Genomic DNA, 22,530 nt, shown 5'->3' on the forward strand with positions numbered 1-22,530 from the left:
TAATATTTATCAGCAGCCCATAAAGATTTCAAGAACCAATATGGCTTATTTATTATCCGATATAGAAAAAAACTACATTAAAAGATCATTAAAGTATAGTCAAGCACGCAAAAGTTAGAAAATGCCCAAATAAAAGTTGCTTCCTGATTCTTAGGGGGCTGTCCTAGCCTTCATGTAAGACAAAGATGCTGCAGGAGAGTGATTAGCTTTTGGATATTAACTGAATCACAGTAGAAACAAATATTCACTGAAAGCTTGCAGCTCAAAGCACTGAAGGAATTATTTAGAATATAAATTTATATAAAAATTAAATTGCATAAACATTTAGATTGTATTTAGAATTCTAACCTTTGAAACCTTGGGAATTTATAAGGATCTAAATGGGCTTGGATCATTAATACAAATTCTACAGTGTCCCCTTTTCAAACACTAATTGGCAGTTGCTGTCACCTTTGCATGAGTCCTTTGAAACCAAAGGGAAAGACGAGCTTTGCACAGGGAAAGAACTATGCTTCCGAGAGGTACCTGCTTCTCCCTGACTCTAGGGGGAGCTGCAAATTACCATTCAGCTGCATGTGTCTCAGCTGTGGTGGTCAGTACTTGAGAGCATGGAGTTTTCTTTCTTGGGGGTGAGGGGAGGGCAGCGAGGGGCAGGTAATCAGGTGCACAGTACCCACTGGGTCTTATTTCTGGATATTCCACACAGGACTGTAAGGAACATCTTACTCCCTTTATGCCTTAGCACAGGCATGTAGGTGACAGCCATTCAAGACTAATGAGACTTGTGGTAGCATAAAGTACTATTTAATGACCCAGACTGTGACTCCCTTAATTCTACTGGTAAAAAGATACTCACCAAAAAAATCCATGGGATTACTCATGTGAGCAACTGCTCATCAGTGTAAGAGTGGCAGAAACTGACCCATAATAATTTCCTTCAAACTAACATGAGAAAATAGCACATCTTCCCTCCTAAAATATATCTTATCCACCTCATCCAAAACAAAAACTTTGGCTACTTGTATTGTATGGACTGCACGGTTTCAAATGTCAGAGTATTTGAAAGCATGGTTTAGAGTTCCAGCAGGGCCAATTTCTGCTCCTGCCAAAGTGCATGGTTCTGGATTACCACTGCATTACTTCAGTTTTACCCCAGGATGATGCCACTGAAATCAAATGGGGTTACATTTTACTGTGCAAATACGCAGTAATGCAGTTGCTATCAGCCCCATGGGAGTTATGACCATTGACTTCAACGGGGACACAGCCCACAATATTTAACTTTTATAAAAATATATTTTTATTTATTTATTTCATTGATCTGATATCTTACCACCCATGGTTTGTCAGGTACCCAAATCTCCCACAAGTACTTCGGCATATCTCCAAAATTCAGTGCCTAAAAAGCAAGTAATATTTAAATAAAAAGATGTGTTACTTTTACTACAGTTTTCAGATATCCCACCACCCATTGGCCCAGCATTGGCTAATATATAAAGCAGAAATGTGGGAAAATCTCTGGCAGGGGAAGTGAAATAATTCTCTCTTGGGTTCTCAGACTTCTGAGATCTAACATCTTGGTTATCCAAGTACATGCTTGGTAACATTTGAAGTGCTACATCAAGCATCAATTTACTTTCTGAAGGCTGATTTTACAACATTGTGCTGCACTTTGCTAAAATCAGGCAACAGATTTTCAAACAGCAGAGCAGGTTTTTATTGTTCTGTTTTGTGAACCACCAACTGAAATTGCTGTCTCATAATAAGAAGCAACTTATTTTTTAATTTAATGCACTATTAAGCTTTTTATTAAGATATTATTAATCAACCCTGAGACTCTAAAAAGCAAAACCAGCAGATCTTTAAAACTGCAATTAAAGTTGTGTTTAATGTGGGAGCATTAATGGATGTTCATGCTCTGTTACTAACTGCTGAATATAAATAGCAGTATGTAGTCCAAATCCCCTTCTGGGTGTTTGAATACCTCAAAAATAATCTTAAAACAGGAAAAAATAATGTATTCTACTGGAGAAGCAAAGGGGGAGCCAGAAATGTATATTTTTATTTTCTCTCTGTGTATTGTGTTGGTCAGATATCCAATTATTATTTTATTAGAAAAGAAAGCCTTCCTAGACAGCTAACATTAGGTTAAGAATAACATATGTGGAAAGTTGGATCACTTCAAATCCACTCTCTATAGAGTGATGATTCTGAATTCCAAACAAACATTTTTGTGCAACATATTCAAGAAGGACATTAGTATTCTGTTCAGAATTGTTTGCCCACTCCTTTTATCATCATATGGTGAGCAAGAACATCAGAAAACTTTACATCAAAAAGTGTTGTCAACCCCAATGGAAAACACATGTCTGTTCCGAAGTACTCCCAGTAGGTATCTCAGATATCTTACGTGAGTCTTGTATTCTTAGAGAGTTATATCACAGTTCTAAACAGCTTTTTGAAGAACTCGGCCTTGAAAGCAGCAAGTCTTCTTAACTATTTATATCCACTGAAAGCAGTTTCCTCTGATATCTGACGTGAAGATTCTGACTAACTTGGGGAGATCCTTTCTTTGCCAACTAACACCTCATTTAAAAGAAACTCGCTTTAAACCAGAAGAAATATTTTATTTGGTTCCGATGCTCTTTGAATCAAAAGTATTTATGCATTCCATGGAGATTAATAAATATATTTTTACGAAAAAAATAATAAAGGCAGCGGAGTATGTCTTAAAATACATACCACATTCAGAAGACTGCCTCTACCTCTCTTGCTGATATTGTATATCTGTTTGTCTTTCTACTTATATAGATATAAATCAAGTGCAACTCATCTGAACTCAATGGAATTACACATGTGTAAAACCACAGAGAGGAGAATCAGGCCAAATGCTGCCTTCAGATAAATGTGTGCAATTTCCATTCACTTTGATGGGAGTTGTATGAATATATCTGAAGGTAGAATTTGGCTCACATTATCAAATACATTCCCTTAAGCTATAAAAAAAGCCTCTAGATAGCTTTCAGAATGATTGTTTCCTACAAGTGGTTTTGTAAAGCAGCATAATAAAAACAATAATGTTAATAACAAATAATGTATTCTCCCCTTCCAGGTAAAGAAGCTGCAGAGACCATTAAAATACAAATGATAAACCATAATAAAACAAAACAATACAAATATATATATATATAAAATGAAACTGAAGTCAAACTATATGGCATTACTAAATATAAAGGACTGTAACCTTAAGTTACCTTAACCTTGAGTAAAGGAAGGCAGATAGCTGGACTGAGAATTAATTGGGACTCATGTACAATTGCTCCCTTACTCTGCCTTTGCTCTGTGCAGCAGCTTATTTCATTCTGTGTGCTATGTACTTTGGCCCGAAGGAGATTGGAGATGCTAGCTCCCACTTACTCTAGGCAGGGGAGTAAGTGTGACTTTATTTCCCTGCCCAGATAAATTAGAGCTAGCCCAAGAGAACAGGGGAGTCTTACAGAGGCTCACAGTAATGAAAAAGAAAACACCTCTAAAAAAGAATTACTTTTAAAAATATTATGTTAAAAGTGGTGAAGGAGGGGGTTAAAAGTGATTGTTGTAGCAGGCGATGAGACCATAACCTAGAGCAAGGGTGTCAAACTCATTTGCTATGGTGGGCCAGATTTGAATTCAATGTACATCAAGTGGGCCATACATACCATAAATCGAAATACTAGGCACAACCATTTTTATGTAGTATTATATTTTATTTGCTAGATATCAGCGATATAAAAACTGCAGTAAATTCACTTCTACTACTATTTTACGATTAAAAGAATCGATCAATGATTAAGAATTATAGTACTGCGTGATGCCCCAAGACCACTCTGTCCCTCTCCCGATTTTTGGAGTGCTGTGTCTCGTACACACAGTGCTCCACGCGCTACCGCCAGAGTACACAGATCTCGTGGCAGCACGTGCTGACGCGACATCTCTCGGCGTTGTACCCTCTGGTGGCAGCACACGTTGCTGCCAGGGGCCGCGCCAAAAAGTTTGGCAGACCATATCCGGCCCGCGGGCCGGATGTTTGACACCCCTGACCTAGAGTTTAAGACAGGGAAGACACAGTCACCTCCTGTATACCTACAGTGTAATGAGAATTTTTGAACAGTTGTCAAAGAGCAGACACTTTTTCAGATTCTGCCTAGGTTCAAGGAGATCCTGAATATATCCAGTTTCTTCCCCAATAGGGGTTTAAAAGCCAGCATAATTTAACATACTATAAAACATGTAGGATTTGTACCTTAGTCCACAGTACAGTTTTCTAATCTTTTTCTTTCTGACTGTGCCGGGTCTCATAAACCGACATCAGCAAAATCCTTCAACTGAAATACAGTTTGGCAATCCATTTCATCTAACATTCTCCATCTACAAACAGAAGGGTTGAGAGAATATCCTGGCTGAATATCAATTTGGGAAGGGGAAGTGACATAAAATCAGAATGATTGGGAGAATATCCTGGCTGAATATCAATTTGTGGAGGGGAAGTGATGTACTACAATCCAACGAGAAGGAAGGTAACAAGAAGGAGCTTGCCAATTGCTCTATTTCCCAATAAAATGAGCAGACTGAACCAAAGACCTGAAAAAAGTAATGAAAACTGTCTACTGTGTCATCACTTTATGCATGAAAGTAAGGGCAAGGGCAGATTAGTCAAAAACTCCGACAATAATCAAAACAATTTGTCAGTGGAAAAATCCAATACATAGTAAAATTCTGTCAACACTTTATTTCTAATTATTCTGCATCTTTCTTGTTTATTAAAGGAGCTTGATCTTGCAGTTCATAAACAGGCAAAGTTCCCAGTAAAATTAATGGAACTTCTGCCAGAGTAAATACAACAGGATCAGGTCTGAAATCTCTTGTTTTCTATGCATCCATCTATCAAAAACTGAGTTTTCTGTTCCTCCATTCCCACCCCCTTAGAATCCAAGGAATGTGTAAGAGTTTGAATTATTTTAATGTATTAAAAAAGACATCAGAATCCTGAATTAGGGAGATCTGAATCAAAAAGACAAGTTTCAGATTTTAATCCATACACAGTCAAGTCTTCCTTCCTCTGGTGAGGAGTTCAGCGACTAGGGTCCCAGTACTGAAAACTGATGGCTATCTAGACTTTCAAGTCTTAACCTGTCTATTCAGGGTCTATTCAGCCAGATTATGCAGACAAGGGTGCATAATGCCTGTGGAGTTTAACAGTCTCAATTACACAAATGAAATGTGTATGTATGTCTTTACTCAGGCAAAACTCCTACTGAAGTTAATGGAGCAAGCATAGGTAATGCCGAACTTGTAATTCTCACCATCATCAATGGGAGTTGCACATGCTCTACTCCTCTGAAGATTTAGAGGGAAATAGGTGAGAAAGACAATACTGTGTCTGGCTAACAGTTAGGATAGGGAGTTAAGAGACTTGGGGCTTGTCTACACAGTGCCTTAGTGCACATCAGATGAAGTATAAATTCTAATGAGCACCAGCATGTTGCACTAACCGTCTGTGTGGATTCTGCTGGCACGCACTAAAAGTTCCCTAGTGCACATTTTGTAGTCCTGTTTCAAACTGTGCTACGTTAAACTCTAGCCTAGGGCAATGGTTCTCAACCAGAGGTATGCGTAACCCTCGGGGTACACAGAGGTCTTCCAGAGGATACGTCAACTCATCTAGATATTTGCCTAGTCTTACAACAGGCTACATAAAAAGCAATAGCAAAGGCAGTGGAAACTAAAATTTCATACAGACAAAACGAGAAAGTAAGCCATTTTTCAGTAATAGTACGCTGTGACACTTTTGTATTTTTATGTCTGATTTTGTAAGCAAGTAGTTTTTAAGTGAAGTGAAACTTGTATGCAAGCCAAATCAGACTCCTGAAAGGGGTTCAGTAGTCTGGAAAGATTGAGACCTACTGCACTAGGGAACTTTTAGTGTACACCAGCAAGGTGTGACATGTTGCAGTGCATTAGAATTTACATCCAAGCTAGTGTGCACTAAAGGCACCATGTAGACAAGTCCTTGGTTTTTAATCTCAATTTTGCCAGAATTTTCTGTGAGACCTTAAGCAAGTCATTTAACTCCCAAAATCAAAAACCAAAAATCCATATTTAGACACACAAATAAGTGACCTGATTTTTGAAGATGTTGGCCACTAACAAGTCCCACTGAAGTCAATAGCACTACCTATGTGAAAATAGGTTTGCAGAATCAGGCCCTTAATTTTCAGGAAACTGATGTCTGTTTGGCCCTTATCTACCAGCATCATTTACAATAACATCACTCTGAAGACAGATCCTGCTTCCCTTGCAGTAAATTCGGTATGGTATGGTCCCATATAAATTAAAGGAAATAAAATTGAAATATAATAATTAGTAAAATCAAGAGGTATTTTTTAATACAATGGTCTAAGAAGAGACATAAGGCCAGATTATGGCCAGTGTCTTTCATAGGTGTGTGCGCACAGGAACCCTCTTCTCATTCACCCCTACACTCCAGTATGGTTAAGCCATACTGCGATCCTTAACTGTCCTTAACTGTCTTCACATGGGTGTTAGAATCGATGCACTCCCAGGGATAGAGCTGGGTAGCTCCTGGGGTGATATGACTCTGCACTGCTATCTACTCAGACTTTATGTGCAGATGTAAAATCATCTTTATGAAAGGAGAGCTTTCTCAAACACAGATGGAAAAGTTGAGTATTCCCCTTTATTTATGGCAAGGAAATAAAGGATCCAAGAGATGACAGGGAGAAGAAAAAATAATAAATCAAGGAACCTGAATTTAATTGTACCCTGACATTTTGGTACACTCAAAAATACCTCCACATTCAAGGAAAGAACACTAGATAATCTCTTGCCAACTTATTCTGCTCCTGTGTCTGCCAACTGGCATAACCTATACTGTCTTCATCATTGTCTTGCTTGCAGCTTGCTTTTATTTTTAGTTTGTTCAAGGCAGGAATGGACCCCACTGTGTGAGAGAAAAAACAACGAAGTTTGGCCTACAGAAAGTGATTTTTTTTTATTGTACAAAAACTTGGAAAGCCATCAAAGCTGTTGTACATAAAAAGAATCCAAATCCACAGATAAATGTGAAATCAGCTGTGACTTATAGTGAACACCACTGCTATCTTAGAAAAAATAAGCTGCAGTAGTTAGACATCCATTCAAGTTGCCTGTTTTCAAAGAGACAAACATACCACCCCTCTGTGTTAGAGACAAAGTCAAACATACTCATACCAATTTTTCCACTAATAAACTTTTCACAACCTATTGCCTGTCAAAAAATTGCCTGGGATGGCTTCACATTGGTGTTAATGGTAGTTCTGGAAGAAAAAATATCAAAGTGGAGACCTGCTTTGCAGATCTCGGAGATCATCTAAACTACAGGGGAGAAGACATCACGATCCAAGTTCTACTTTCAGAGTGTGTTACAATTCTCCTACATGTGACTCTGTGTATTCTGCCATGCCACTTCTTGCCTGCAATATGCTTATTTACCCTATAATTACAGTCTCACTCTCCTGATTCAAATCTTACTTCTGTTACTAGGCATTCCATGGCTGACCTATACCCAACCTTCATTCCAGACATCAAAAAGTGTCATGTTAATTGCTTTTAAAACCTGAAGAAAAACTAAGACAATACAAACATAATAGTAAACACATAGACTTAGACTTTAAGGCCAGAAAGGACCATCACATGAATCTAGTCTGATCTTGTGCACATTGCAGGCCACAGAACCTTGTTCTGGCTTATAATAATTTAAACTCTTTCTGTACTTAATAACATTATTTGTTTTTTTATCTAAAGCAGTGCATGAGCTTTGGGTGTGCATAGAGACTTCATTTAGCGTGACAGAGCTGATGCATATCGATTTCTTTGATAAATTGACTAACCTAATGAACTTACAGAGTGCAGCGGGAGGTACTGAACTCTGTAAGATGGCAATTCTTAGGGTTGCAGCTGGAACTGGAGATACTGGTTTGGGGGTCATTCCACTGCAAAAACCTACGAGTGGCTGGCCAAAAGCACTCATTCACTAAAATAGGAGCCGCTTATCTGTGAGGCTGTGAGTGAATCGACCCAGGAGCGGATAGTTCAGATAGCAGAGCAAGTGCAAGACAGGCTCCAGGAGTGAGGGATTGGGGTGACACAGCAATATACTAGCCCACACTGCAGAGGGGAACATCACAGTGACGTTCTGCCAGTTTCATTCAGAACTTAACCAAGGACTGAGGAAGGGCTGCAGGATTTGGCTGACTATAAATAAAAATAAATTGTGTTCTATCCAAGGAAATGCATTTGTAGAGGTACTATGTGAAATTATAACTTTATGAAATACATTGGTCTTTTCAATTTTACTTCAAAAGCAACGCACTCCACATACCAAAAAGCCACAATCACAAGTGGCATACTTGTTGATAGTCTCAGACAGAAAGAGATGAAAGATTCAAACTGCTCTCTAACCCCTAGAGACTGCCCCTCAAGATCAGGGTTGACATACACTCCTGCATCAGTGTGAAGAAATTTGCACTGCTGTTCAAGGTACTACTGGGATAAACAGAGAACTTCAGCCTCCTGTATTGTCAAATCTATCACATTTCACTAGCATAAGGCTCCTTTAAAACTGAAAGCAGTGGAGATTACATTCGGATCTGTTATCTGAAGGCGTATCTGCAGTCAGGAAAATAGTTCTGACACCAGAAGGCATTGACAAACCCAAATGCCCTAAAAGGAAAAAGGAGCCCACCTTTGAGATTACACACTCCCTATAGCCCTGCAAGTGTTTTACCCATACTAGTAGCAGCACATTCTTCAAGAGTCAAACAGAAGCCTATCCTTTCAGAAGCAATAGCAGTCACTCTTGCCCTCGCGCTCAGAGAAGCAATTTGCTATGCTGAGAAAGAGAAAGATCAATTCTTTACACCTCAGAAGAGGGCTGCAATGTGATAGGAGGAATATCAGGCATGAAAAGCTACATTTTGCTAGAACCCCAAAGGAAGCCAGAATTCAGCTGTAAAACTGGCACTATGACTCTATGCACTAATTTGTCCCAGTTTAGTGCATTGACTCTACTCTGTACAGTGAGCTAGAATCCCAGCTGGGAACAAAAATGTACAGTCAGACTTCCTGGATCTCATTTACAGAGGTAGCAAGGTCATTCCCAGTTATGAAGAGAATGACAGCCTTGGACGGTGTGGACGGATGGCACAGAGAGACATAGTTGTGGTATGTGAATTACCCTTCATTATTAGATAAAGTGGGGATGTACTTCTGATACAGGAACAAGGATATACAGAGTCTACTGTGACAGGTTTCGTTTTCCCAGCATAAATAGCAGTGCCGTACAGACGACCCTTGGGGAGATAAATCAAGTCTCAGAAAGAAACCTCAGAAATTATTCTGATTACAGCGCCAAAGGAACAATTGATTGAATCCTCCCTCAGCAACTTTTCTCCATCACAAAATGAAAAAAATATTTTGTCAAGATTTATCTAAAGGAGCTGCATTGTTACAGACGTTCCTATTCAATTATTCATACATCCTGTTTCTGGTAAATCTTATCTTATTCTCTCTTTTTTCTAAATGTCATGAGTTTTACCCTGGCACTTGCACCAATGTTAACATTTGAAAAGGGGAGGGGGAAGACTGTACTTAAATTTAATAGATTTCATATTTAATAATGTCATCAATAAAGTCAGCCCACTTAATCAGTATAGGCTGCTCCACTCTGGACACTAAAATGCCTTAAATGAGGTATGTTGATCCCATTATACATTATTCACCCATTATTTCTGACCCTAAGATGGAAAATAAAAATTAACACCTTTCAGACTATACTTCATCAATAAATATTGCTGCCCTCTTAAATAAATGAAATGGCCTTCACTTGACTTAACAGTGTTCTGCTCTATATAACCTAAGTTTATCCTAAGGAGAAAATAGAGGACAAGAAATAAAAGCATACTCTATTTGCATCATTTTAGATAACAATCCAATTCCAGGTTCTTTTTAAAGAAAGAGATGACAAGTGCCAAGATGAGACAGTGCCAAACTGAATCAAACTGTGTGAACACTAGCTAGATTTACCATCCCACACTAATCCTGATGTTGCCAGCATTTGATTTGTATCAGTGAGAATAACAATTAGTAATGGTAATATTATAGTAAATAGTATAAACAGCATTGCTCTACTGCCTTTAAATTAGTTTTGTAAGCATGTTAATAATATACTATCAAGTGTCAATACAAAATCTTGACAGCCTCACGAAAAGAGATTGTGCATGTCTAAGCAATTTTCTCATACACAGGTTTTCTTTAGAAAACATGTTGTCAGTATTCCATTAGCTCAAAGGGGAATGTAGTACACAAAAGAAACTCTGCTAAATAAGTTCAACTGCAGGCCAAGAAAGCATCTGTTTAATAGCCAGTGTTTACTGCTTATAGGTGCCACTATGTCCAGAGAATTTCTGCTTAAAAGAAATTCTGCTGTCCAGTGAACACATTTCTCATCCCTCTGATAGGCGCAGAAACATCTCTTCGACAATATTTTCACACTACCTGCTCAATGTGACAGGCTCTTCTTTGTTCTCTGTCATGTTTCAGCCACGGTGTTTGTGTGCAATCTTATATTTTAATACACGTACACATAATGTAGCAAGGGCCTGATCCAAAGCACACTGAAGTCAACATTTTTCTTGAGACTTAAAGGAGGCCTTGCATGTGAAACACTCAAATAAAAAAAACAAATGTCTTAATTCATATTGTTTTGCTATATTTCCTAGTAATTAATTCAGGGTTCCTAATTCTATGAGTGCTGTATTATAGGCAGAGCATCATCGATACCTAAGGTTTCCTAGCATTTTATATATGAGAAGCATTTTGGATGTCTTAGTATTCAGTCTATGAAATTCATATACCTACAGCTTTAGCATTCATATACACGCCTGAAAAATATTGTCCATTACACCCATATTTTTATTAAAGGAGTCTTAGGGCCCAACGCTGAAACCTTTAGCTCATGTGAATAGTCATTACACGAATAATCAAACAACTAGCAAGGGAATATTCATTCATATAAGTAACGGTTAGCAGGACTGGATCTTGAAGTATTGTTACAAGAAAGCATTAGACATTCATTAACCAAAGCTATTTTCCAATGTGTCAGTCAGTGGGCCAAATTTTTTCCATTTCAGTTATGTAAAAACTATGTGCTAAATCTGGCATACAGTGTGGGTATAAGTAGCTCACTAGCCTTACCACTGCACAGTAGCTATATTATTATGATGAGGACATTAGTATTCGTGGACCCGGGTTAAACTGATTTTTAAAGAGAAATTATTTGCATTTTCCTCTCTCAGTCTCACTAAAGTTTAGGCAGAGTTAAAGATTTTGGGGGTCATTAGTCTTAATGCAGCGTGTGTATATATTTATCTAAAAACAGCACTCAAAAGTTAGGAAGTTTGAGAATTAAGGTAACCTCTGCCTCGCTCAAATTTTGGCAGATTTTCACAGGGACCAGCGGCGTCGGCAGCAGCACATGCATATCACTGGGAGGGGCACCTTATGATAAGTCATCAGTGTGGGGACACCCCTCTGGCAGCAGTGAGAAGGAGCAGTGTTGGCTGCCCCACTGCCCATTCAGATTTGGCCCCACAGTGCTGCGCACCAGGTCAGAATTTTGACCCTGCCATTCGCCTGACACAATGCTGGGGCTACAGGGCCAAATCCCAGCAGCACTGCTCTCTCTGCCCGCACACCAGGTTGCAATGCCACTCTATTTTAGCTCTACCACCGCCTCATCATGACTTAGAGACCATGGGGACAAACTTGAGCGGGGCAGCCGGCACTGCTACTCCCCACTGCTGCTGTGGGCCTGGCTGCTGCGCCAGGCCTCCCCCAAGGGAACCTGCCCGGCCTCCAGCAGCCCATGCCCTCTCTGCTCAGCCGGAAAGCTTCTCTTAGGGTATGTCTTCACTGACGGTGGCAAATTTGCCACCATCAGATTGATTTAGCTGGATCGACTGAGCGGAAGCAAAGACCCGCTCAGTCGATCCAGAAGTCAATTCAGTAAAACCACCTCCCCAAAAACCGTAGCGCTGCGTTGATGGGTATGCGTTTCCCATCAGCGCAGCGTAGTGTAGACGGCACACAGAAGAGGATTTAGGAAGTCAATGTAAGTTACGCAAGCTACTCTGTGTAGCTTGCACAACTCCTGTCGATTTCTGCCAAATCTCCCCGTAAGTATAGACCAAGCCTTATTAACAGACTCAAGACTGACAGTAAGTGCCTGTACAAGGGAACCAGCCAGGAGAAGGACAGCAGGGAGTTCTGGGGCATACCATAACCCTTGCCAATTTTCAAGCCGAAGCAAGGGAAGAACAGGACTTCTCAACAAAATGGCCATACAAATTTTATTTTTAAAATGGGCAAAACAATTTCTCCTTTATCAGTAGTCTTGGAAACAACTGAAACATTTTAGCTGAATTTTCCCCTGTAACATGTCAGCCTGTAACAAACACCCATCATGGAAAATTTCAGCCCAAATGGTGAAAGTTTGGTGAAGTTATAAGCAACTGTTAACTTAGTTTTATAATGTAAAGCGTCAGGAAACCTTAACTATAGATTGCACTATCTGCATTACTTCTCTCTCTCTCTCAGACACATACACACACACTCTCTCTCCAAGTATTTTCATTTGATTCATGATGTAAGGCTAAAAAAGTGCATATTTCAAGTACCAATATGACAGCACATACTTTCTTGAATGGCATTTTATTATGATCAGAACATGAAGATCTTACTGTCAAGCAGTCTTCAAATTTACTTTATTTGTTCACTACTGGATTGGGAAGACAGATGTAGGTCTCCTCTAGTGTATAATCAATGTCAGGAAACATCCATTTCAGAAAACTTCCAGGAAGAGATATAAGAACTCAAGAGTTGTGGAAAGCTCTTTGAAAAGCTTTAAGGCTCAACTACTGCAGGTGAACTCACAAGTCTAAGCCCAATTTTCATGTGAAAAGCTCTTGAAAGCTGAGCTCTCAGGATGTTTGAATGTCTGGACAGAGTTCTAGTTTTATTTGTTTTCTGCAGTGCATGTGAAAGACAAACTTTTAGGCTAAACTGCTGTCTAGGAGATAAGCTGTGATGATACAAGCACAACAAATTCCTAGAGTGTCTCTGTTTACACAGTGGAGAAACTGAACAGAACAATAGTCAGAAACCATTCTGGTGCCATAACCCTCCAGACAAGAACACTACGAAGCATATTCATTTAAAATATGAAATTCTATTCTTTGAATTTTTGTTTCCCCCTTGTATTCACCCAACCAACTATATCTCACTGCCTTCTTATTCAGGAAAAACCACAATGAAGTTAATGGGAATTTGGGGAGAGTAAAGGACGACCAGACAAAGTCCACAGTATATACAGGCAGAAGGGCTCAACATTTATTTTTATTTAAAATGTTTGTAATGTGTTTATTTAAAATGTTTGTAAAATGTTTAAATGTGTACATGACTTTGGAGGAATCAAAACAAGACAGTCCCTATCCTTAACAATTCAGAATCTAAGGCCAAGTTATAGCTGGCTGGTTACTCGTGAGTACTCCAGTGTTTAAAGGGAACTGAGAGGCAACTAAGTACTAGCACAAAGAAGATGTGTTTGTTTAGGATACATGCTCCCACTGCTCACTGCCTCCCTCAGTGAGGTGGATGTAGTCGTTGTTCATGGGGGTTAAGTGTTTGGCAAGAGCTACTTCACACAGCACTTATCCCCAATGCCTTCCCAGCCTTTGCGTCTTGGATAATAAAATGTGTGGATGACACAAAGTTGAGAGGCATTGCCAATACTAAGGAGCACTGAAATAGCCTACAAGAAGATGTGAATGACCTTGCTCACTTGGAGTAATGGAGATGGAATGAAATTTAATAGGACAAAGTGCAAGATCCTGCACTGAGGGTCTAACAACAAGAATAGTTGCTGTAAGCTGGGGACATATCCGTTGGAAGTGACAGAGGAGGAGAAAGACCAGGGTATATACATCAGTCACAGGATTACTATGAGCTGCCAATGTGATGCAGCCATGAAAAAGGCTTATGCAATCCTAGGATGCATCGATCAAGGTATTTCCAGTAATGATAGAAAAGCGCTATTACCATTATACAAGGCACTGGTGAGACCTCATCTGGAATACTGTGTGCAGTTCTGGTCTCCCATGTTTAATAAATATGAATTCACACTGGATCAGGTGCAAACATGGTCACTAGGATGATCAGAGGAATGGAGAACCTGAATTTGAGAGGAAACTTAAGGAATTTTGCTTGTTTTGCCAAACCAGATGAGAGAGGATATGATTGCTCTGTATAAATACATCAGAGGGAGATAAATTATTTAAGTTAAATGCCAATGTTGGCAAAAAAACAAATAGATATAAACTGGCTATCAACAAGTGTAGGCTTGAAATTAGACAAAGGTTTCTAACCGTCAGAGGAATGAAGTTCTGGAACAGTGCCCCAAGGAGTAGTGGGAGCAAAAAACTCCTGGTTTCAAGACTGAGTTTGATAAGTTTATGGAGGTGATGGTATGATGAGTTTGCCTACAATGGCATGTGACCCATCTGGAGCTGCTTGTAGCAAGTACCTCCAATAGCTGGTGATGGGAGACTAGATGGGGAGGGTTCCGAGTTACTACAGAGAATTATTTCCCAGATGTCTGGCCAATGGGTCTCGCCGACATGCTCAGGGTCTAACCGATTGCCATATTTGGGGTCAGGAAGGAATTTTCCCTATGTCAGATTGGCAGAGACCTTGGGGGGGTTTTTTGCCTTCCTCTGTAGTCTTAGGAATGACGACTTGATGGTTTAAACTAGATTCTCTTGTAGATTCTCTGTAACTTGAAGTCTTTAAAGCCTGATTTTAGGACTTCAGGTAACTCAGCCAGAGGTTGGGGTCTATTACAGGAATATGTCGGAGAGGTTCTGTGGCCTGCAATGTGCAGGAGATCAGATTAGATGATGATGATTGTCCCTTCTGGCCTTAAAAATATATGATTTGCCTTAATACACAGATTAAAATAGTAAAATGGTATTTCAGTCTTTAAATAGTTTAAATACATAACCAACTTTAAACAAACCTTCCTGCTAGTAAAGTTCTCAAATTAGAGGAAAAAAATAAATCAATATTGAGGGGTTTGGTTTTAAAACAGATTTCTTTGAATGCCAAACTTACCAGATACCTGCATGACATCTTTCATCTCAATGGCAACTAATGTAAAAATACTGTACTAAATAGGACTCTCATTTCCATATTACCCTGTTCGCATGAGACAATCACACACAATCAGGAATTAGACTGGGATGCTACTGTTTTATTAATCTTGTTTTGTGTTTAAGCAGCTGGAAGCAGGATCTTCATTATTTTAGAGCTTCTGTTAAGAAAATTATGTATATGATAATGCTATTGCATTAACAAACTTCCAACATACTAGTTAAACGAGTTTCATATTATATTGACTCTAGTGTCATATCACAAAAGCCAATATAATTGGACAGCTGATAACAGAGGCTTCTAACATGTAGTACTATATTAACTCTGAATTCAGTATGATTTTTGGCATTATGATAGCTCATTTCAATACTATATGAAAACATTAGCACACTGATGAAATTAGAAATCATTTTATCCAATCCATTACTTTTTCCATAGATTTTACAGTAGCAAAAGCTACAGAATTGACATCTGTATAAAGCCTACAAATCTTGGTTTTATTTATTTCCTCCCTCACAATCTATCTGCAAAAAAAAAAATTATTATAATAAAAAGCAAAAAGAAAAAGAAAAGCTTCCCTCATAAACACAACAAAAGAAATGCCTTCCCTTGTATTTAAAATCACAATCAACTAAAAAATAGCAGGAATTCCTAGTCACCAAGTCTTTTACTGTGTTATTGGATAACACTAAAAAATTAGCCAAAGCTATTTTATTTCAGAAGCAGCACCTCTGCGCCAGAGAATCATACACAAAGAAATCTTTTAAAAAACTGTATTTTAGATATGCATTTTTTCTCTCTTATAGCACAGTTTGTTACTCTCACAGGTACAAACAACTTTACATTGTCTTTTGTTTTGACTCCTCCCCTCCCCATTCAAAACAGCATCATCATTATGCATCATCTAGTGGTGTCATAACATTTAGCAAGGATCTAACAAGCTATAATTGTTTATAAACAATTACAGCCTGTTAGAAATAATCAAACAAACAGGTTGTCCCAGGGGCGAATTGGGGAGATGGAACCCTTTATTGCCTGCTCATTCCACCTCGACGCCACGAGTGAGCAACGAGGGGTTACTTTACATACTGTTATGGATAAAAGAATTGTAAATGTATACATTTCCAGAAACTCCCCATAGACCCGTATTTGATTACATTGATACCTATACAATGAATATTAACAACTATATAATGAATATAATTATATCCGCCCCTGTTTGTTGTTTACAGGATTACCATAAAGAGGTTAGGCACATCACCTTAAAACCTATAAATTTTACACTAACATTCTTTAAAGTAAAGGTATGTCAGGGGGAGAAGGAAGATAATGCCTTGCACAGAAATGGCGATAGACTCATCCCCTGCGCAGATGGCCAGGAAGGGAGGAGAAGAAGAGAGATAACAGATTCTAACTAAAATTCACACCAATTAACAGAAACAAGGTTTGCCCTTGCCTTGACTCTGTTCCCTGTAATTTAGGCCTGACCACTTATCCAGCTTTTAACTCTTTACTCTCCTACACAGCCCTTGGACAGAAATACAAAGAATACTAAAATAGCTCACTAATAAAAGATATAGTAAAATAAAACAGAGGAAAACTTTGTTGATCAAATCACCTCCCCTGTGAGGCAATCAAAATGCATATATTTAGAATCAACATACTATTTGTGCAAACCTTGCTTCACCTGAGGTCAATGGCAAAATTCACACAGACTTCAAAAATAAAAGGATCAAGCCATATATCTGAAAATGCACAATTTTCGGTGGTAAGTGATAGTTATGGATCACAGCTCTTTACTTAGTGAGATTTATCAGTCACCACTGAAATGAAAACAGGTACTAAGTCTACTGAATACAGTCTGTGTTTTTGGCAGCCTGTACCGTCAAGAGGAAACATTATTCTCAATGAATGGTAAAATGGTGATATGAATGGGTGAAAAAAATTCACAGCCTTTTCAATATCTGTGGCAGCTAGAAAATGTGATAAGAAATGTAAAGTGTTCAGGTCATATCTTTGACTCCTTTGAGCTACTCTGGTGGTGCCAAGCACGGAAAAGCTGCTGAGAATCTCTGATTGCATAGCAGTTTAACACCATCCCCCCTCCTATCTACTGGCATATAGCCCATTCTGGAGGAGGAAAGAGGGTGACCAGAGCATGCTGTCTTTAAACAATTCCCCCAATGTGCAATGGGCTGTTTGGGCTATTACCAACTGATATAATTCAGAACCATCCTGAAGCTGCTATAAGTGTCACCAGGGAAGAAATCAGCACCAGCTATCCCCAGGGATCAAGGAAGTGCAAAAGTGGGTTAAAGCCAGTTTACACCCTCCTTTCACCCAGCTGCACCAAGCAAAGCGCCAGCATGTCTGAGGATCTGCGCATGAGATTAAAGAATAGATTTAGACCACGCACAGAACTGTGAAAAGAAGAGTCAAAATAGCCTCAAAGCAGCATTTCACTAGTCTTGAGTGTGAAACAGCCACTGCTGAAAAACACTAAACTTTGTTGTTGTTATGGCTGTTTGTTTAATATTAATTTCTACACTGGTGAACTGGCGGTAGCATTATATCTGACTGACGTAAGTATTACCACCATATACAGAATGGTTTCTACAATGCAGCCTGGTGCTGCTGTATATCATTAAAAAAAAAGTTCTGTTGAATCCAAAACAGTTTTATAAAACATATGGTTTTATATAAATGCTAGAACAAGAGTGTGACAAAATGGGAATATTCTGTAATATTTTTATGAGTCCTGTCCAGTTTCCCACGTGCTACATGATTACCCAATGAGTGGAAGGGCGCTGTTTGCTCTTTGGGCAGGCTGAGACACATAGGTGTGGGTGTCACCTAACTATCTGGGCCTTAGTCTCCTTATTAATGGACCATCTGAGAAGACAATGGTGAATCCAATCGCCAGGACATTGACACCTTGCAACCAATGTCCAGAGGGATATGAACTTCCCACCTCTCCTTAGGGAAGCTGAAAAACAATCCTCATCAAAGGATAGGAGAGTTGTGAGGTGGGGGATAAGAGTCAGCTGCTGAAGAAGGGAGCTCTCACCTGGATTCTGACAAAAAGTCAGAAAGAGAGAGACAGAGCTTGAACCAAGAGGTTCCCTACAGCTTGACTGGGCTCTGCACTAACCCGAATGGAAGATACTTAAACCTTCATTTCTCTATGCTACCCTAAGGACTTCCTATGCTACTGTTTTGATAATGCTGTTTGAGTGCCACTGCAAATGCTGGGTGAGGTGCATTAAACCCTAAAGAGTGTACAAGTCCCCATCAGGAGTCTGTCTCAGTTGGGCTCATTGAACAGAGCTCCTGTTCTGAAGCAGGAGTGCTGGAGGCTCAGAGGTCCAGTCTCAGAGGCGGTGAAGTCGCGTGGCTTACCCTGCATGAAGAGAGAGACCCCTAAGGGGTCTGACACACTGAAGGGGTTCCTCCTAGAGACTATTTCAAAGTTGGGGCCATAGCACTGATCCTGTGGATCTATGAAAAAGACAATACAACATGACTGGCCACATGACTGTAACAAACTAGCGGCTGCACACATACAGACTCCATGCATTGTCTGCAGGGATAGATTTTTGAAACTTCAGCACTAACAGCACAAGCTTGTACCACATGAGCCAAATGAGGAATTCCTGTTAGTAATGGATTTTTATCCTCACTGCAATCCACCACTATTTACTCTACTGGATTATTTCTTTCACAAACTAATAAAAATTACATGATCATCTCCTTTGCAAATGGGCATGAAGATGAACAGAGGCTGGCTACAGATGAACTGATACACAAAAGATGGCATTTCCCTTATGTGGTAGGAATAAGCAAAATGCTTCAAAGAATTTTCCTCCACTATAATATCGCCCATTTTTTGTCCTCAGCCTTAATGTCTTTTCCGGATTGCTCAATCTTATTGCATTCCCAGACAGCAATGACCACAAACACCGCCCCTTTACCCCCTGCCCCTCCCCCACCCCCCAAAAAAACAAAAATCACCAACACCACCACAAACCACCAAAACAAAACAAAAAACTTCACACACACTCAAAAAATAAATTAAAAAAACTGCTCAACTTCCATCCATAAGATTGCATTCATTCTATCAAGCCACGATCTGGCAATGGTGAATTGCACATTTGTGACTTACGTACTTGATTACTCTGCTCATCATTATATGCAGGGACAAAGCCACAATCCTAAAAAAAATCCTATTGATACAGAATACAGCAGCCCATCTGCTTTGCAGCATAGGTCACTGCAAGCACATCACCCACGTGCTCTGCTCTCTGTACAGGTTCTCTGTTTTATACACAGTTCAGCTGAAGGTTTCTGTCTCAATATTCAACACATTAACTACTTGAAAAATCATCTCTCCTATGACATCTAGTAATGTAATCTAATCTACATCTAGGGTAATGTAATCTAAGCAATATAAATTCTACTGAAACCAACAATGACGCTACAATCCAGGAGAAAGCTCAAGAGTGTGGTAAACAGAAATCCATTTGGGCTGGGACATAGACTATGGAAGTCATCATCAGAAGAGTTAAGAATGACTCTAGACCTCACTACTTTCACAACTAAATGCAAAATTTGACTTAGCGTTCCTTTGACAAATTCATTCATATAGGCACACAGAGCCACTCAATTCACTCACCTGCTCACACAAACCCAAACAAACCTTATGAATTAATCCAACCGTTTTTCTTATAGGCTGAGAAGGAAGAAAGAAAGGGAAAAAAAAGGTATTTTATTGCTATTTCTATTTTTTAAAAGTTGGGAAGTGCTCAGATTTGGAGCCAGGGAGGTACATGGATACATACTCAATCTACCTTTGCCCCACTCTCATTTTCTGTCAGTCATTCTTCCCAATTCAGTTTAATCTATTATAATATCAGTAAATATAATGCAAATAAACTGTGAATCTCCTTAATCCTATCATGTCTCAAGCAACCACCAAATATACTCTTGGGAGTACAAGTACACAAACAAATATTAAAAAACAAAGCTAAGATAAAGTAGTACTAATTGCATCTGAAAAACAAGAACAAAAAACAAATTACTTCAGGTTTTATTTGTTTGTTTGTTTTTGGAAGACCAAACACACTACATGTTTCTTCCCCCCACTCAGTTAAAAAAAACAAAACCAGCCTCCCCAATACAAAAGTGATATATAGCTCTCAAGGTAAATGCCTGGGAAGGTAGGTTATAGGAGTGAGAGGACAACACAGCATCATCATCCTGTGAAGTTAAATTTATTACCTAAAAGCTCTACAGGGGAGTGAGTGCCTAACAGGGTTTGAGAAATGCACAACTTGGTATTCTGAAATCACTTTTTCACCTCTGGATAAGGCAGCATCTTTGTGACTCCAGCTCTCATTTTGTTTCTAAATCCAACCTAATGCACAGCCAAAGAAAGAGGTCTTGTCGCAGCACGTCTCTAAGGTCCCCAGATTCTTGCAGAGATTTAGTTTACTGGAAGAGATTAGAGGTAAATTAAAGCCCATCACTTGATGAGCAATAGAAGCCTGATTTTACAGCAATAGCTGAATAAAATGGCCAATTTTCTTGTTCTGATCTCATCCTGCTGAAGCAGATCCAGTAATCTCTGCCATATATTATAATATGCCTCAAAGGAGATTGTATTCTCTAAGGCAGTTCTAGGGGGGACAGACACCATTTTTAGATGTTACTAAGCCCTCAGATATTCAATCTCTTTTGAGTCAGAGAATTTATATGAAGGGAGTAGCTGAGGGTTCAGTGCGGTGGGGTGGGAGGGGGAAGTTGTGTTCATTTACATTTCAGTCCCATTGGTTGCTAATTCAAAAACATTTGTGGACATCTGTACCAAGCTATTATGTTGAAGAAAAATGAACAAATTATTTCTCCAATATTAAGCACCTTTCCAGAACACCACCAAAAATAGTGGCAACAAGACCTGGTATGGCTTTTAAGTAAAATGCTGGGATTTTCAAACAGAATGAGAATGTTGATAGTGCAGGGAACAAATGTAAAGTCCATGGCTTGCAAACAACTGAAAATTCACACTATGTTACAAAGCCCATCTGAACAGTATTAACAGATAAAAAAAATCAATCCCAGAACAATTTTCCATTGGCACCCTTTACCAGTTGTCTCTGTGTGTCTCCAGTGTGAAAATATGGAAGGGGTCCCCAACTGTTCTGAAGATACAAATGCATTTTAATCATACACAAAACCACAAATGTAAAGACTCCCAAGAGAGGAGTTGGTGGTTTGGACATTTTTTCTCCTATTAGAATGTGTCAGTTTCTTCTATCTGGGAATATGCCAAGAATACTGAAACACACTATAAATGTCAAAGTGTCTGCCGGAAGAGGGAAACTCCCATTTTTGGCAAGAAAAGCTTATATTTAACATATTGGAAACTGATGATGAATCTAGTCAGATTTTCAGTGCTAACACTTTCCCCAGTATTCTGCACTACTACCAGCTTCTCTATATGTTTGCTGAACACCTGCATATTGATTTCCTATTTCCCTAGTCAATTTACCCTACTCTTTAATGTTCAGTCCCTGTCATATTATTTTCAGTCCATACTAGTCACCAGAGGTCTGGTTTTTGCATGAGGTGTCTGTATCATATACTGTACTTGCAACCCTTATAATTTTATGAAAGATAAATTGGTGGATAAGGTTTGTCAGCAATAAACAAAATATCATCATAACAACATTCAATAATTATAACAGCAACCCTAAGTAAGTGCAGTCCAAATCAAGCCCAGTGCCATGGAGCAGAAACTGTTCAGTTTTTTTTCCACATTGGATTAGAATTATAACATAACCTGGAGAGAATATGAAAAGTACATACCACCTATCCATATATACAATTACTGTGCATCTGTCTTCACAAATGAGAAGGGCGAAAGATTGCCTTATATCAAACACTACATTTTTGAGGCGTTGAAGATGAATAATTACATACTTTAGAGAATTAACACACTCCTTAATCATGTAAAGATTGAAATTTATGAAATGGTTAGGGTCTCTAAAGTGAGAAGACATCTTATTCAGGCAATGTACCTATTAATGAAACCTACAGTTTGCTAATGCAAGGCTTTGCAATCTGTGTGTGTAGGGCAATGTTTTCAAAGGTGAAAAGGCTTTATTTTTGAGTGACCAACTTGGGACACTTTAAAGTGCTTCAAGACATCCAGATATTGAATTACCCAGA

General features: G+C 39.0%; 1 protein-coding gene across 3 annotated transcripts in view; it reads right to left on the reverse strand.

Moving 5' to 3' along the window:
* Positions 1-22,530, reverse strand: part of LOC137163109 (protocadherin-9-like) — a 659,443-nt gene that overhangs the window by 466,734 nt on the left and 170,179 nt on the right. For all 3 annotated transcript variants that reach the window (XM_067563213.1, XM_067563214.1, XM_067563212.1), the window contains exon 2: positions 1,334-1,399. In XM_067563213.1, coding sequence (XP_067419314.1) covers positions 1,334-1,381 — 48 coding nt within the window. In that variant the 5' untranslated portion in view covers positions 1,382-1,399. The remainder of the gene's footprint in view (positions 1-1,333; positions 1,400-22,530) is intronic.

Source organism: Emydura macquarii, unplaced genomic scaffold, assembly GCF_026122565.2.
Source record: "Emydura macquarii macquarii isolate MOO-44397 ecotype Brisbane River unplaced genomic scaffold, CSIRO-AGI_Emac_v2 contig_2473, whole genome shotgun sequence".
Taxonomy (NCBI): Eukaryota; Metazoa; Chordata; order Testudines; family Chelidae; genus Emydura; species Emydura macquarii.